The 17880-nt window shown below is 40.8% G+C and overlaps 1 protein-coding gene across 1 annotated transcript; it reads right to left on the bottom strand.

Annotated features, from left to right (window-relative positions):
- Positions 1 to 9831: 9831 nt before the first annotated feature.
- LOC147894772 (pentatricopeptide repeat-containing protein At4g13650-like) lies at positions 9832 to 13560 on the bottom strand. Its single transcript, XM_087385409.1, has 2 exons — positions 13210 to 13560; positions 9832 to 13098 (listed from the first exon to the last, which is right to left on the bottom strand). Exons 1-2 carry the CDS (start codon positions 13382 to 13384, stop codon positions 11081 to 11083), a joined length of 2193 nt encoding a protein of 730 aa, XP_087241535.1. The 5' UTR covers positions 13385 to 13560; the 3' UTR covers positions 9832 to 11080.
- Between the last annotated feature and the right edge of the window lie 4320 nt (positions 13561 to 17880).

Below are 17880 nucleotides of genomic sequence, written 5' to 3'. Positions count from 1 at the left end.
CTGTGCCAACATGGACTTAGGTAGCACAGAATGTGTGTGTAGAGTAGCAAACTCTGCTTGTACTTGCATTAGGCTATGAATAATCTCTCTTAGGAATCGTCAACATGCAAGTTCTACTTGCAATTCCTACATGCAAGTTCTACTTGCAACTCCTACATGCATGTTCTACATGCAAGTCCTACATGTGCAATTCCTACATGCATGTTCTACATGTGAGTTCTACATGCAACTCCTACATGCATGTTCTACATGTGAGTTCTATATGAAACTCCTACATGCAACATGCAGCTCCTACATGCAATTTGCAAATCCTACATGCAACTTCGACATGCAAGCTTTACATGTAGAGAGAGAATGTCTTACAATTCCTACATGTAGAGAGAGAAGCTCTCCAACTAGTATAAATACCCCATAATGGAATGAAGCCCACACTCTTTGGGGCATTGTGTTGAGTTCTACTTTGATATTGCAAGCAATTGTCTCCAAGTGTCCATGCTTCCTTGCACTCCACATCCAAAAGCATGTTCTAACCTTGCAACTCCTCCTCCCCTCTCCTCCAACCTTGCAACCCATCCTCTCCCTCTCCCTCTCCCTCTCCTCCTCCTCCTCCTCCTCCCTCCTCCTCCTCCCCTCCCTTCCTACTCCCCTCCCTTCTCCTCCTCCCTTCTCCTCCTGCTTCCTCCTTTTTCCTCTTCCACTCCTATGCTTCCCCTAAACCCTTAGTTCCTCAACCCTTGACCTCCATGATCTACGAGGGAGACGAGTTCTCTGCCATGTACTCTACCTTGAACATTGGATCCTCCTCCTGAACCCTGAAACTCTTCTAAACTTTGGAACTCCTTCTAAACCTAGGAACCTCCTTCTAGACCCTGAACCTCCCTCTAACCCCCAAACACCCCCTAAACACTTCAATCCCCAATGAAGGCATAAGTCTTCACTACCCCAATCATGGCTAGAGAGTAAGCTCCCTTTAGTCAAAGTGCATATGGTTTTGCTTAGTGATACTACTAAGTGTCTATGGTCAAACGTAATTGTGGAATCACAGGTCATGAACATCCATTTGTATGAAACGGTTTTTTAGAAATCTAAGATGGCCACATCAATCACTAAGAATAGGATCTTGGACCATCAGGAATCGTCGACCTCTATCTCTCTAGATTTAGGATTCATTTTTCTCACATAATACCCCTCTATTGTCAAGACATCAATTTGGGCTGAATTCCCTAATTTTCCTTTAGCTTTATTTCCCAGTTTACAAATCCTATGTGCAAAATTTGGTTAATTTGTGGGCTTGGAACTAGAAAAATTCATAAAACTACAAGAAAATTGACAAGAATGTGTCGTAATAGACCTTGTTATTGACCCTCCAACTACTATAAGGATTGATGATAGGACAAGAAGAGAGATGATTCCAAAAGTGTTCTTCAAGAACAATTCGTGCATTCTCTATGGTGCTAAAGGCCATCTTGTCCTCAGAGAGCCATTCATAGAAATTCCCCAAAGAAAGGGGATAATGCCTAGAAGACACAGGATTCAAAAAGAGCGAATCAAGGTGCAGATATTAGTCCTAAGAAGGAGATCCCAAAGATCCTCAAATGTCAAGTTATATGAAGCGAATCAAGGTGCAGATATTAGTCTTGAAGGATATCCTAAAAGGTCCCCAAATGTCAAGGGTAAGGGCTTGAGTGTTTCAAGCATACTGATGCACACTCTTTTGGCAATTATGCACCATGCTTTTCAAAATTAAGAAAATGTGCATGTCCCACAATACAATGTGGTCTCTAATCCGTATGAAACTTTCTTAGTATAAGGAAACTATTGATTCAAAGAGGGTTTCATGACTATCAAACACAAAAGGGATGGTGTAAGCATACAAATGAACAGTGTTTTGGTAATTATGTACCATACATGGTAGAAAACGAGCGTTGTCCCTCCATACAAGTCATGTAAGATCCATTTTAAGCTTTATGAGTATAAGGTAATTACTCATTCAAAGGTCTTTGCTAAGTTTCACTACCTTTAGACACATAGGGGTATAGTATAACCATACTAATGACAGTTATGCACCATGCTCTTTGATGGCCTATGGGATCAACACATGGAGAAGGATGAGGAGAAATAAGAAGAGATGATTTGGAACTCTCAAACTTTTGAAGACCAACACTTAGCAATAGATAAAGCTAATATGGAAAACAAATAGCCTCCATTCACAAGGTGAATGGGAGAAAAGGCACTCAAGCAGATCCTGTCAGGTTAAAAGGGGTAGAAAAATTGGAAGCAAGGGAAAAGAGAAGGCTGTCAAGAGGACATGTAATCTCTCCAATGCAAAGTCATATGTAGTTCAAGAGAAAGAGGAACAAGAATGGATAAGATTATGTTACACAAAAACCAAACTTATTTATCTTGAAGAGAAAATATCCAAGGTCTTACAAATGACCTAAAGCCATCTCTTCTTAAGAATCGGCTTAGAAAGATGAGCACTAAACCAAACTTCTTAGCCTTACAAGAGCTAAAGGTGGGTGGTGATAAACTAAGTTGGCAATTGAAGTAAGTAGACTAACATAGGAAATGGTTTTTTACTCCCCATCATATGGTAGAGGAGGGTCAACAATTGGTGTGATCTCACATTTGGAGTACTTTATTGGTCACTCACTTTCCTTTTTAGAGTAGCTATAGAATTTAGACATGCTAATCTAGAGTGTCACTCGGCCATAGTTATGGGTGACATCAATATGGTGGAAAATAGTTAAGACAAATGGATTCTAGGAAGCATTATCAGAGGAGATGAATATGACGAGACTAAATTGGTTGATGTATTTGAGGATACTTCTTTTACATGTGGAGTAATAATCAAGTAGGTGATAATTATAGTAGGGACAAGGATTGACAGAACCTATATGTCTAATATTGTGAGTGATGAGTCCCTATCATGTAGATGTAGCTCATTACTAGCTCTTCCCATTTTTTATCACAACCTAAAGAGTATCATCAAGAGTATCTAGTCATGGTTGAAGCCAAAACCCTTACTCTTTCAGATCCCCTATGCTCTTCCTTGTTGTCATAACATAACTAAGAAAGGGTGCACGAAACTCTATGTGTATGTTTGTGTGCACACATGTGAATGTGCATGTGTGTGAATGTCTATGAGTGCATGTGTGTGTGCACATGCATGTGTGTGCACGATTGTTCACACACACACACACATACACACACACACACACACACACACACACACACACACACACACGTGTGTGTGTGAACTACTACTTCAATCAACATCTCCACTATCCCACATTCTTAATTCAAGATTCGGAAGGCCCCTGGCAGCCATTGCTTTACTAAGACTATCTTCACAATCAAGTTAATGCTTAAGGGCGTAGCAAAGGGAATCACTAAGCAAAGAGAAATTCATTTGATTACCCTAGTTGCATTTTAAATTGCAAATCCAAGAGAGAATTTTTTTTTAAGCTTTCCCAATTAAGATAATTTCTAAGTTTTCCATGAAAGCATTGCAGGAGGACACTTCCAAGGGGAAGCCACAATAAGAAAAGTCCTCCTCATAGGCTACTAGTGGCCAATACTTTGGGAAGATGCGTATGAATATGTCAAAGGTTGTGATGTATGCCAACAGATTACTAAACCCCAACACAAGAACTTCAATCCCCTAACAACAATTGTTGCATAAAAATCATTTGAAAAATGGGGGATTGACTATGTGGATCCCATCCATCTAGTAGCAAAGGGAACACAGGCATGCTACATCATTGTGGCCACTGATTACTTTACCAAATGGGTTAAAGCTAAAGTAGTCAGAAAGGCAGATGCCAGAAGCACATCAAGATTCTTATATGAGAATGTGATCACCCGGTTTGGATGCCCCATTGAAATTGTCGGATAGAGGCATGCATTTTGTCAATGATGTAATCCAAGAACTCTTGTCTAGCTTTATGGTAATCCATAGAAAAAGCACACTCTACTAGCCCCAAGGGAATGGACATGCCGAATCCACCAACAAAATATTATGCATTAAATGGGTACATTTATGTAAGTGTGCCCAAGACGGTCGAGAGAACAACATCTCTCATCATACATCTCCCACGTGTAATCTTCAAGGTTGCCAATATCCTTTCTCACAATACCATGCCCAAGACTTTGCTTGCAAATCCGACGAAGAGGTGTGCCAACTCACCTGGCACCATCACAACCAAATGAAAGCTAGAACAATGCATTCAAGCTATGGAAGCCAGGCTTTAATGCTGGCGCATAGTTGTTATCCATGTCACTCTATCTAAATTTGCATCAATAAAATCTTGGCATTCTTACAAGAGGAAATAAACGAAGGTTGGCATATAACATTGTTGTAAAATAACTCAAGGTCTCTAAAAGGCTAGAAGTAAATTAGAAATAGCTAAACCTTCAAACTTGGTGCAGCATTAATCAATGGTAGAACTCCAGCAAATAACGTGTTTAAATTACTCCTAATATTGGGGTCATGGGGGCCCATGCTACAGGGTTTCCAAAGGTCACATATAAACTAAAGGCAAATTATCCAATTAGGGCTCCAAAATGGGGCTATTATGCTGACCTATAATGGGTCTATTATGTTGCTAGAAAACCTCTGCATGTTTCACTTGTGGTTGCTATGTAGCCCCAAAATAGGGTTGTTTTATTGCCCCAAAGTGGGGCTATTATGCTGCCCAAAACAAAGACACTATGCTGCCCCAAAACGGGGCTGCTATGTTTCACAGAGACCTTGGAAGGCTGGACATAGATGGTGGTTACAAGGTGGGCAAGGTTGGGAGGCACTCTAGTACCATCATTGCAGTGGAAACACAAATAGTGATGTAAAGGATTCCTGAAATCTAGGTAAGCTTGAAAAGGGTTCTTTTTTAACTATACCGAGTATATATTTGGAGCAAACTCAACCAAAATAGGTCTTTTTTGCATGAGCGTTGCAAAACTTTGACCCAAAGAAAATATTTGCCAAAATCTCAAGATTTCTCGTCATCAAATAGTTAAAACTATTAAAAAATAGTAGGTACAAGCTATGAATGCATGAATGGAGCTTAGATTTCACTTAAATTATTCGAGACAGATGTGATTGAGTGCTAGATCAATATTATATATTTAAGACAACAAAAGTCACAAAATTGTTACAAAACCTGAAGATACAAGGGCAAGTGAAGGGGACTCAAAAGAGGAACAGATTCTATAGGCAACCTGTTCGAAATGCAAATAGTCTAGGATCATCTTAAGATAAAACAATATCATAAAACTCCATGGAAATTGATTTTTTATTTTAAGTTAAAGAAACCCCTTTTTGGAACACGATCTAGCTTAAAAACCAAGAAATAAGTGACTAGCTAACTCCACAAATGAGTCAACATAGGAAGCATAAGCCATACATTATTCTTCATCCCATAAGGATGTCTAAACCATCTTTTCCTACTTGACAAAACTTCACTCAATCAAGGGACATCAAGATGAGGACTCCTAAATCATATTTCTGAGGCAGGACACCAAAGCTACATATGAGCAGAATGAAGTAAACTACATATGAGCATGGTGAAGTAAAACTACATCATTCAAGCATCTGTCTTATGACTAAGAGTTGCCCCAGAATTAGAATCATCTAGTAAAGCATGGGGTATAAACACAGTCAAAAATTTTCTCAATGTCCACACTTGGAAGGACTCCAATTTCATCCAATCCTGGTACATCCCTCACATGCAACGTTGCCTTTAGTGGAGTTTTGGGTTGTATCGAACCTCAAACTAGTGCTTTTGGAAGTGAAAGAATGGCTTCAATACTTTGCCAAGAAGCATCTGAGGTCCTCAGAGAGGCTCAGACTATGTTGGATCCGGTTTTCTTCAGTGGTAAGTCCAAATGCTTGTCTTTTGGAAGTGGAGGGGTAACCCCCCTCCTTGTATCCTTGTATCCCTCTAGATGCTGCATGCTAAGACTATAGGACTCAAAAAACTACAAATTGCCAGGGGGTTCTAGTGACTTCTTGAAGTATTTCATGGCCATAGTACCCATTGTCCCCACTACTCCACCAAGGATTCCACCATTATCAAGGGAATGGTGGTCCAAAAACTTCAGCCATTAGAATTGGCTATGGGCACGGTGGTCCTCCCTGTCCCATAGTGTCTGCTATTTACAATTAGTACATAAAAGGGCTAGTAGATGCTATGGATCTTTATTCAATTGGATCAATTGAGATCTATGAAACCTTAATCAATGAGGACTATACATTCTCATCACAATACTAGTGAAGGAGTCCGGGTCATCATCATACCAATGAAGGAATCCAAATCCATATCATGATGTCATAACTCAAGGCATGTTTAAACATGTGTCACACTACCACCACACTCAAATAATACAAAGGAACCCGAGGGGATGTGCATGCACACACGCACGTGTGCATGTGTGTCTAAAGGAAAGTGGACACATATTGCTAGATTTTAGCACAGGTTCCATAGACAAGGGATGAACACATTTAGATAGTGGTTGAGGTTGATGCGCTTACTATACAAACCCGTTTCATCCCAACCAAAATATTAGATTCAACACATAAAGTCGCTCAAAATTTTATTTGGCAAGAGCTTTCTCAGTTTTTCCTCAAGTTGCCATTTAATGAAGGGTCCTTTAGGCATTACGTTGATTATTTAACACTACTTTGGCCGAATATTGATCACATTTGTGGATTTTGAAGGTGTATAGAAAAGACTCACAACTACCATGAAAAGGAATTTGTGTCTACATTTAGTCAAACTAGGGTTTTGATTTCTATATAAGGGGGATATGAAAAACAATTGAAACATGTAGCTTTGAAAATATCATATATCCATGGCTATCACATGTAAGGTTTTGCCATCTTTGTATTTTTTATGTGCACAAGCCTAATTCTAAAAACACCCACAAAGTGTGTTTTTTTAAATTTTCAATTAGTAGCACTATTTCAAGTTGTGCTTACAAAAGCAAACTTTTTATAATCCTAGCATTAAAATATTATTCAAAATATTTTAAAATTTAGTCAAGGTACCATTCTTTCCTACTTATTACTCAACTTATACATGTGCATAAAAACGTTTTATGAAAAATATTGCCTTTATGCCCTCCAACTCTAAAAGTATAAATAAATGGTTTTCTAATGTTTCTTTTAACATAAAACAATAATATATTCTATTCAAAACGGCCAAAACGCAATTACAGGATAGGTAGGAGAGTAATCTCCATCCCACATATTCCACAAAGAAACCAAAAAATGGGCATAGGTGTGGAGAAATTATCAATCCCCAACCTATCAAGGACAACAAAAAACCCCTACCACCTATTGTAGAAGAAGTTGGAGCATGCCCTAAACACTTGCAAATAAAGAATCTACCTATCCCTTTCCAATGCATTGATGGAAGTAGTGGAAGTCCTCTAGTGTCACAGCCAAGGATGATTGAAAAAAGGGGGAAGAAGACTCTTCATGACCCTATGAAAGAGTGTTGATGGGCAAGGGAAGCAAGGGGGGAAATAAAGAACAGTGCAAGGTAGAGGGATTTGTTGCCCACAAAAATCCCAAGAGACCATCTCAGCCAAGTTTGGAGAGAAAGCACGTCAATGGCCATCTCAAAGAGTGACGATGACCAAGAGGACCAAAAGCAATGTCCGAGTATGAAGATGAAGCAGGTCGACGAATGTGTAAGGGCAGCGACCAAGAGGACTAAGGGCTTGTCTGGATGGGAAACATAAACAAGTCGACCGGCCACCACAACAAATGGCAGCAACAAGGACCAATGCTAAGAGGGCTGTATAGGGAGCGAGGAGGGGAAGGTGTGGCGTTGTTCAACGTTGTCTCCACTCTGGGGCAAGGGGAGAGACAAAGAAAATGGCATAGCAAGAGAGAAGGAAATTTTTTAATGTTTTCTTTTTGTTTCAAGAAGATTGACTTTATTAGTGGAGAGGGACACCTTTATAAAAAGTAAACACTCAAGAACTAAGAAACTTTACCAGATAGTAAATTTCAACTTTTTATTACTATTACTTTGAAGGGCAGAACAAGTCCAAAGTACATGCACTTTTGTTCTTAGTTATCACTTTCTACTGTATGAGTTGCGTGCTATTTTTTCTAAAACATGGCATATGTGTGGAGTAACAATCCCAAATGTAGGATGTGTACTATGAGTTCTAGGGATCATTGGACAAGCCTAGTGCTAGCCATCACAAGATCCCATAGGTGATTGTTACTGATAGGGTTGTGAAGTTTATGAGTCGCTTTCAAAATACATGTTATTATAGTTGCAGGCACTATACTCACTCCAAGTACATTATACCATCTTGAGATAGATTGTCAAACCGAGAGGTTGAGCAAAAGGGTGGATAGAAACCTAGTGATTCTTCCATGACAACTCGAATAGGGCATGTCATGCTAGCCCCCATCCTAGCACCTCTTGAAGTGATAAGTTGTGAAAAGGGTGTGACAACAACTCCTATCCTAGAGAACTAGAAAATAAAAAAGGCTCAATGGCATCTAAAACTCCACATCCAGGTCCCTTCTCTTGGATGGTTGTGTCAAGTGCCTCGATCTTGCGAGTTTCCCCTTTCATATGCACCAATGCCTCCAACCAGTCCTTTGGATAAGTAGTTCCATGAGCACATGGATCTTGTTGATACTATGCCTAGTTGATGTGTCATGTGCCCAAGTGTGAAACCTTCTCTGATCATGGACGTCTAGGTGCCAAATAAAGGTCTAGTTCTCTATCTCCTCCCTACACTGAGGGCTAGCATGAATGAGACTGAGCATCTCCAGACCCTCATCAAGGGAGCCGCCTAGGCAATGGGGCATCCATGAAAATCCACATGTGCAAGGGTTTCCATTGTCCTCCTATCTATGGGGTGTTTCTAAGACGCCCTTGCTACTAAAGGAAGAGTGTCCATGGCTCCACGCATAGACTGAGACGTCAAACAAGTAGCTTTCCCAAGAAGTCTATGCTTTACCTAGGCTACCCTCTGTGTGCAAAAGAATCATTATCTGCTCGGTGACTTTGGCATTGGTGCCCCATGTACCATTTGACAAGAAGTTAAAACATCTAAGGTATCCAATGCAACTTTAGTGAACACTCCAATTAAGACGCAAGTGACAGGGACATCCAGTCTACCCTACTGTAAGCCTTCTCAAAAATCTAAGTGTATAATTGTGAGAGGTTGAAGAATCCTCATTGGTCTAGTCTAAAGCCTCCCCAAAAGTGAAATGTTGTCTAAGATGCTCCGCTCCAAACAAAACTTGTCTATAAATGTTGAGGAGGAAGGTCTTGTATGTAGATTAAGATCTTGTAGGTGGTGTCTAGAAGGATAATTGACCTCCACTACCTGATATCAATTATGTTTCCCCCCTTGGGGATGAAGCATATCTAGCTGCAAGAAAGGGGGGTGGAAGGTCTCCTCATAGGCCGAATGAAGTGGATTTGCTAAAGATTGTTAGGAGAAAATAAGAGTGAGTCCATCCCGTCTTAGGAGTTTGTACACTTGAAGGGTGTTGAGGGTCTCAAGCACTTCACTTTTAGAAACTGAAGTCCACCAACCTCTCATCATGGTATTTGAAACCAACCTAAGGATTCGGGCCCAAACCTCCTCTCCTACAGTCTCCACCTCCACCTCAAGGTTGATGTCTGTGACATGAACAGTGGACGAGATCACCTCCATCACCTCCTCCTACTAATAAAGTAAGCCAGGACTCGCAACCTCCATCACCTCCTCCTACTAATAAAGTAAGCCAGGACTCGCACTCCCATCTCTGTAGTTTACCCCGAATCGAGAATTATGGGGAATTACCCCTACTTCCCATTTCTGTAGTCCCCTTGTGGAAGGGCTGAAAGTATTAAGTGATTGCCTTGCTTGTGCTCACCTACACCCAATTTCTATAGTCCCCCCAGTGGAAGCTCTGAAAATATTGAGTGATTGCCTTGCTTGTGCTCGTGCTCACCAGCAATTTCCAACTGAATAGACACTGCATTTTCTATGACATACATATTGAATCTGAAGCACTTAACATTTCAATTGTTTTTCTTTTCCAGAGAGGAACTCCCCTTCCCATCAAAGCCCTAAAGGGGAAGCAGCCCGCCAGCCACATGCACGATAGCAACACCAAAGCTCATGAGTTCTAATCTGCTGTAAGCCAAAACAGAGGCAGGCACTTCTCACATAGGATTTGAGGCTGCCAACCAAGGCGCCCACTTAAACTAGCGTCCCCCATACTGGAGTCCGAAAGTCGGGAGCTGCCCAGCAAACAGAAATGATACCTTATGGGCTACTGCCCTGAAGTCTGTCCCTTCCATCTTGAATTATTATCATGGCATTGTGGTAGTCAATATGCATTCAAAGATTCTTCCTGATGAAAATAGGATCCCTTGAGGCAGCTGCTGAGTCCCAAAAACAATGGCTGGCTTCTTAGTGTGGTTCCAGAATGATATCCCGGATATAATGAAGAAAAAAGATCAAGAATATGTTTGCCTTATCTCCATACCGTAGCCAGGCTAATCTCATGTTCTCAAGAGCCAATCTATGCTCTGTGGAAAATGCATCATGGTTTTGATTGTTGACCCTGAACACATGCCTTCCTAGCACAATGCTGCCCTGGCTTCTACATGCATCCAGCAAAGACATCCACACAAGTAGAATTGGCATCTTGTTGATTAGACGATCTACCCCATGTAAATGTCCACACCCCAACAGCAGGTCACCATCCAAAGTTCTTCCTGATACACATGGGATCCCTTTAGGCATGCTGATGTGTCTGAAACAATTGCCAGCTTCTTAGTGAGGTTGCACAATGAACCTACCTCTGCTCTTCCTGGCATCATGCGGCAAAAAACTTGAGGATCTGTCTGCATCATTTCTTGACCCCAGTCATCTATTTCAGCTCAGGCTAAATCTGCATTCCTGAAGAGAGATTTCTAAACCCTGCATCATGCCTTTGGTTGATGCCCATTCACATAAAACCAGAGGTTTCCTGCAACTGCATCCTTCGTCTCCTTCCTGATTTAGCTCAGGCTAACCTGCAGACAATGCACCACTCTGTCAATTACCTTCACCCACATATAACCAGAGGCTCCCTGGCACCTGCCTCCTTCATTTCTTTCCTGATTTTGGATACCTCATCCCACCTACCAGCTGCAGCATACATGTTGGATAACAAAACAAAAGCTTCGACACATTTTGGTTTCAATTTCTGAACACACTGGAAAGCATATCTTCCAAGCTCCAGGTTGCCATGGCTTCTGCATGCATCCAGCAAAGCCATCCACACCACCTCATCAGGTCGAATTGGCATGTTGTTGATTAGACCCTCTGCTTCGTGTAAATGTCCCACACGTCCCAACAGGTCTAGCATGCATGCAAAATGTTCCGTGGTTGGCATGATCCCATAGTTCATCCTCATAGAATAGAAGTGGTGACAGCCTTCTTCTAATAGCCCTGCTCGGCTGCATGCAGAAAGAACAGAAACAAAAGTCACCTCATCTGGTCTTATGCCCTTCTCTTGCATCTCGTCAAACAAATGGAGCGCCTCTTTGCCAAGACCATGCTGTGCAAATCCTGAGATTATTGCCGTCCAAGGGACTACCTGCCGTTCCTGCATTCTACTGAACACGTTAAGTGCATCTTCAATGCTCCCGCATTTTGCATAAAAGTCAACAAGAGCACTTCCAACAGAAATTTCTGATTCGTGCCCGCTTCTGTTAATGAGAACATGGATCTGCTTGCCACACTCTAGGGCTGCTACATTGGCACACGCCTTGAGAATATTATAAAAGGTGATGTTGTTTGGTTTCACAGATTCTTGTAGCATTTGCTCAAAAACTTGAACAGCCTCGTCCCCACTTCCTTCCTGAGCATAACCACCAATCATAATGTTCCAGGAGACCACATCTCGGTCACGCATTTTGGTGAACACCTGGAATGCATCATCCACTCGGCCACATTTTGCATACATGTCAACAAGGGTGTTGCTCACAGAAAGATCAGACAGGAGCCCTATTTCAATGAGGTGAACATGGAAACGCCTGCCTTGGTTCAGAGCTGCCAAGCTAGAACATGCTTGCAAGACACAGATATACGTGACTTTATCAGGCATATCTTCTTGTAACATTTGTTGAAAATGCATGAGAACCTCCTCGCCAAGAGATTGTTGAGCACATCCTGCAATAATCACATTCCACGAGACCAGATCTCGCTCAGGCATCTCATTAAACACTCGCTGTGCATGTCTGATGCTGCCACATTTCACATACATGTGAACAAGGGTGCTGCTGGCAACAACGTCCAACTTTAAGCCTGTTCTGATAAGCTGGGCATGTATGCTCTTCCCCTGCTCCAAAGCTGAAAGCTGGGTACATGCTTTTATAATAGTAGCAAAAGTGATATTGTTAGGCTTAACTCCTCCTTTTCCCATCTGTTCAAACAGTGTGAAAGCCTCCAAGCAAAGACAGTTCTCAGTGTATGCTGCAATCATTACATTCCATGAAGTCACATCCCTCGCAGGCATTTTATTAAATACAGAGCGTGCACCCTCTATAGACCCACACTTTGCATACATGTCCACAAGTGTATTTAAGACAAAAGGATCAGACTTACAACAACTTTCAGCAATTTGAGCATGGATCATCTTGCCTTTGTCTAGGGATCCAACTATACTGCACGCTTTCAGAACCACGACGTACGTAACATCATTTGGTTTCAAACCTTCCTCTCGCATTTGCCCGAAGAGTGTGAGAGGCTCCTCCAAAAGACCTTGGTACGTACATCCAGTGATTAATGTGTTCCAAGAGATTACATCTCGCTCTGTAATTTGATGAAATACGTCCAGCGCATCATCCATATTGTGACATTTTGCATACATGTCAACAAGTGCATTCCCCACAAAAAGTTGAGCTTCCAAAGCAGTTTTAACAACATCTTCATGTACACGCTTGCCCAGATCCAAAGATCTCATACTGGCACATGCTTTGAGAGCAAAGACAAATATATATTTGTCAGGTGCCAAACCTACCAGCTGCATTTGCTGATATAGATAGGCAGCCTCCTCAGCTCGACCTTGCTTCACGTATGCTGAAATTATCGCAGTCCATGAGAAGAGATTATGCTCAGGCATTTCTTCGAAAACCTGGCGTGCATACAATATATTGTCGCACTTGGCATACATGTTGATGAGAACATTACCTAGATAGATGTTTGAATCAACCCCGCATTTTGTGATGTCGGCATGCACTTGCATACCCTCTTTTAGGGCCTTTGTTTTCGTGCATTCCTGCAAAAGGCGTGCATACCTAGAAATTGAAGCGCCGAACCCTCGCTGAATCATAAGGTCATGTCCGCACAGGTGGACTAAAACCATGCATTGAATTCAATGCACTGCTGGATTGTTGCATAATGTCTCCCTTCTCCTTGACACGCAGAAAATTCCAACGACTTTCACTCTGATGAGCTTCGTTGCGGTCCTTTGGTATTCTGAGCTCCCGAGCTCTAAGGGTGAAAAAATATTAAAAGCATCGTCGAAAACTTCAGAATAAAATGTTACTGTTTCTCGAAGCCGCATTTAGTTTAAAGTCATGCGAATATGATTTATTAATTAGCTAAAAGTAATGCTTGTTCCCATGCATCTTGCTAGGCAATGAGCTAAGTAAGCTTCCTGCAAAACATGAAGAAAAGTAAAATTCACGTTAAATATCAATGAGGTGGCGTGGGCATCTTAGAGCCCTTGGATCTTCTACCCCTTTGTTGAATTTTCCATTCTATAGGAATTTTCCTAAGATTTTTGGCATACTCTTCATGGCCTCACACACACAACTAGGTCTTCGCTTTGTTTGATTATGAAAGCGCAAACGAACAAAGATTTAGAAAAATGGCTCAAAGAAAACATCGACGAATGCTTCATGGTGCATATAAGCACTGCCTTCAGCGTGGTAGAAGTGCTCTCCTGGCATAATGAAGGGAACATCCATGTTGAGCGGTGTATTTGAGATCATGGATCAGTAGACAAAGATCAATCTACATGATCGATGCCAATGAGGTGGCAATTGTTGGAGGCTGGAGGACTTGGTGTTGAGGGACTTGGTTGAAGTTACCATCATGAAATTAAACAAGAAAAAAAAGTTTACAAAAATGGTGTATGCTAGATGTCAGGCACAAGTGATTGACAAAGGAAGCAATGTATACTGGATGCCATGCACAAGGTGATCATCAAAGGAAGCAATGTATGTTGGATGCTTGAAGCCACCAAATAATAAAATATGATTGCGGCTTAATTGTGGTGAGAATGGCAACGTGACGATGGCCTAAAAGATGGCAATGTGAGAGCCTGAATAAGTGATTTGGAGAGTGACATGTGGGCGATGTGATTTGATGACGCTGATAGAGTTGGATAAAAAAATCGATGGAGATAGCATGCTAAAGAATTTGGCCCACAAAGAAAAATAGAATTGATGAATGCTTTGTGCTGCTGTGCTAGGACATATTGACCTTACGAGTCCATCGACGACGATTGACCATTGTCCTTTACTCTAGGTGGATTGAGAAGGTCTAAGAAGGGTATCTTTATAGGAGTCAGTTGTTTTAGTGAATTTTCTCCCTCGTTGATTTGAAAGAGGTGCCAATACATTTTGCCAATGGAAGTAGGAAGGCCTATGGCAAGCAATAAATACATAAAATGCCTTAAAGATCCATTGGCATTATGGGAGAAGTGGAAGTAGTGTGAGAGGGTGGGAGATTGAAAATTCAAGTGGGAAGAGGAGGAGACTAAAAGTTGGAGATGGGAGATAGAGGAAGCTAAAGGTTGGAGATAGGAGAAGGAAGCTTCTAGTGAGAGATTGGGGTAGAGAAAAAGGTTGAGAGTGAGGAAAGGGAGGAGGCCTTTGCCTCTCAAAGACCATAAAAATGAGGTCTTGTTTAAATGTGGGTTATTTAAAGAAGATTAAAGAAATATCTTCTGTCATTTATTAATGGCCACATATAATGATCGACCGGGCGAGCGGATAGATCATATACATGCAATTCTTGTGTGGTGGAGTTTTTTACAATTCTAAGAATTATCGTGATACTTAACAAGAAGCCTGATGAGAACCACTTGGGCAATATATTTAAACTATTTTATATTGGAAATTTCCTCACATTCATGAGTATTATGTGGATAAACTACACGGTCATTAATATGGACCTATGAGATGACCTTGACTTAATAGATAGCCTTGACTTATTTGGTTTCGACCATATGGTGAGATTGTTTTAGCATTCTTTAATCCAAGGTGATAAACAGTGTACCATTGGAACTTGGAATTTGTCTTTAAATTGGAACAAGGGAATGGCAAACATGAGGAGAAAGAGCAATGTCTTTGATGAGTATTATTTGAAGATTTCTTTATGGTATTGTTTATAACAAATTTTCCTTTATGATGAAGGGATTAATGCTTTTGTGTGCCACTTATCTGGCCTCTATGCTATCCTCCTACCCATTGGCATCTTATCACAATACGTTATGCCTAGGATGCGATTGACGTTTGAGGAGATTTTTTTGGCCCTATCTTCTAGATTATTCTAGTGAAAAATGGGATCATCTTGGATATATGTTGAGCCAAGATATATAGTTTCTACCCTTTGATCTATGTGTAGGTTTTTATCCATCATTTTTTTTTGGGTTCTTGTATGTAGGCGTAACATGATGCAACATCATGATTGGTTGAGATTTGATCAAAAGACTTGGTTGGAATACCCAAATTTATGGTTTACTTGAGATTCCCACTTATTAATTGGATTTCACTAACATTCTATATGTATTTCTTCATATCTTTAATTGCCCACCTCTGATTACTATTGAATAGTAAAATGCCAAGATTTGATTATGCTAATCTAGATCGAGTGACACGGATAACAATTGTGTGCCGGTATTGAAGTGTGCAGTCCCACAATTCATAGTGTACATATTGTAACGTGCTATGTTTGTGGATGGATGTACGTGAGTCGGCATACCTCTCCATCAGGTTTGCATTAGGAAATCTAAGGCATGAAGACACGGTGTTGGCAACTTCAAGAAACACTCTACGATGGATTTTCTCCAAGTATTGTTAAATACAATTGAACTCTTTATTGGAGACTAATCATCAGTATCATTGTACCTTTTGCAATGTACTGATAGAAATGTGAGTATAATAATTGACTCCCACTTTGTCACCTTGTTAAGAGAAATGGTATGATATGGATTATTCTCACTTATGAGGTATTGAGGTTGGATTAATGGACTATTCTCACTAGTTGCTTTGGAAGGGCAATAGTAGATGTTTGTAATTGATTTACTTTGACGTTGAAAACTGGTCAAGTAGTGTAATAGGATAGATGTTGGATAGGTTAAAACACACACACACACACACACACACACACACGCGCGCGCGCGCGCACACACACACACACACACACATCCCTTTGGGGACCCTTGTGTGGTTCAGGCTTGTCAACACACTAATGGACCACGATAGTAGGAAATCATATTGGATCATGAAAGTAGGAAATCAGAGAAAGAAAAACATGGAAAAGAGTGTGGTCAGCCTTCCATTTATCGACATTTGGATAACCCATGCAAACACTACTGGCTTCGACCCCGTGCCATGGGGTTAGAAATACCTATTAACTTGTCATGCCCTCTAATGGATTAGGCTTCTTATATTGAACCCCTCTGATTATTTGTTGACCACCTATGCGGGCTTTAATGAATATCACTCCTTTAAGTAGAGAAATAGTCGCATATAATAGATTGACAATTGTTACTTTTTGGTACTATATGTTCTACATTAGGTATTTACTTTTTTTAAATTGTAAATGCTCTACATAGGGGAAGTAACCTATTGGAGATTATTGAAAAATGGGGAATCTCAATGTGTCATACAGAGACAGCTCCTTGGAATGGCTATTGATTGGGAACCTATGAGTTATGCATTGATGGAGAGGGATTTTGCCTCGGAACATAAATGGGTTGGATACAAATGATATATGTTTAGACCTTATAGATTTATTATACCTTTAAGAAAAGAATATTATATATATATATGTATGTATATATATAATTTCCCTCGTGTTTAATCATGAAAAGAGGATAATATTTTTGAGGGAATCCATTAATTAAAGATCATGTTTTATGGACACATGAAAAATGGAATATTTATTCATAATAGCTAAATGAAAACATATCTTATTGTAGTACTTGGAGGTCCCTAGTAACTCTAAGTGCTACTTGACCACCACTTCCCAAGAGAATTTATGGGGCACATGGGGAAAATGGAGTATACCCACAAAGGTACCAATCCTTGCTCTTTGAAAGAATGGTGTAGGGACAACATTGTCCATTATGACATATATCCATCAAGAGCAGAGAATGGAGGCATGCTTTAAAGGCTCTTAGTGCCTGGAGAAGAGGACTTTTTGGAAGAAGAGATAAAAGGATGTCCACATGCTTCCCCCCCCTCTTTTGCCTCAGGGAACCTTGCCCATTATCCATACTATACAAACTGAACTTTGCCCATTATCCATACTAAACAAACTGAACTTGGACCAGGAGCAAAAACCTTCAATCAAATGGAGGAGCTGGAGTGAACCTGGCGTTACAACACAGCAGTCGAAGAGCCATTTTTGGAGTCGACGAACCACTGTTTGTGTCCTCTCGCACTTAGTATGGGGTAACGGTTCATCTCTACGTGAGGGACTAGCTCCATATTTACAACTAGCTGTTCTCCATTCGGCTTTGCGCCACAGAGAGACTTCTCTTGATCTCGGTAACTATGCTTGGCAATTTCAAGGGCATTAGAATGTTGAAAGACTGGCGTGCACATTTCTGGGAGCCATCTAATA

This window comes from Dipteris shenzhenensis, chromosome 14 (assembly GCF_047967505.1).
Source record: "Dipteris shenzhenensis isolate YYH24624 ecotype China chromosome 14, Dip_SZ_1.0, whole genome shotgun sequence".
NCBI classification, from domain to species: Eukaryota; Viridiplantae; Streptophyta; class Polypodiopsida; order Gleicheniales; family Dipteridaceae; genus Dipteris; species Dipteris shenzhenensis.
The sequence above is the reverse complement of the archived record's forward strand: the minus strand, read 5'-3'. Positions and strand labels throughout refer to the sequence as shown.

What these genes read in the sequence shown, in the direction of transcription:
- LOC147894772 (XM_087385409.1), bottom strand. Translation starts at nt 13,384, where the DNA reads ATGGTTTTAGTCCACCTGTGCGGACATGACCTTATGATTCAGCGAGGG. An exon ending in TGATTCAAACATCTATCTAG is followed by an intron (nt 13,099 to 13,209) that starts GTAATGTTCTCA and finishes CGATAATTTCAG; the next exon opens with CATACGTGAAGCAAGGTCGA.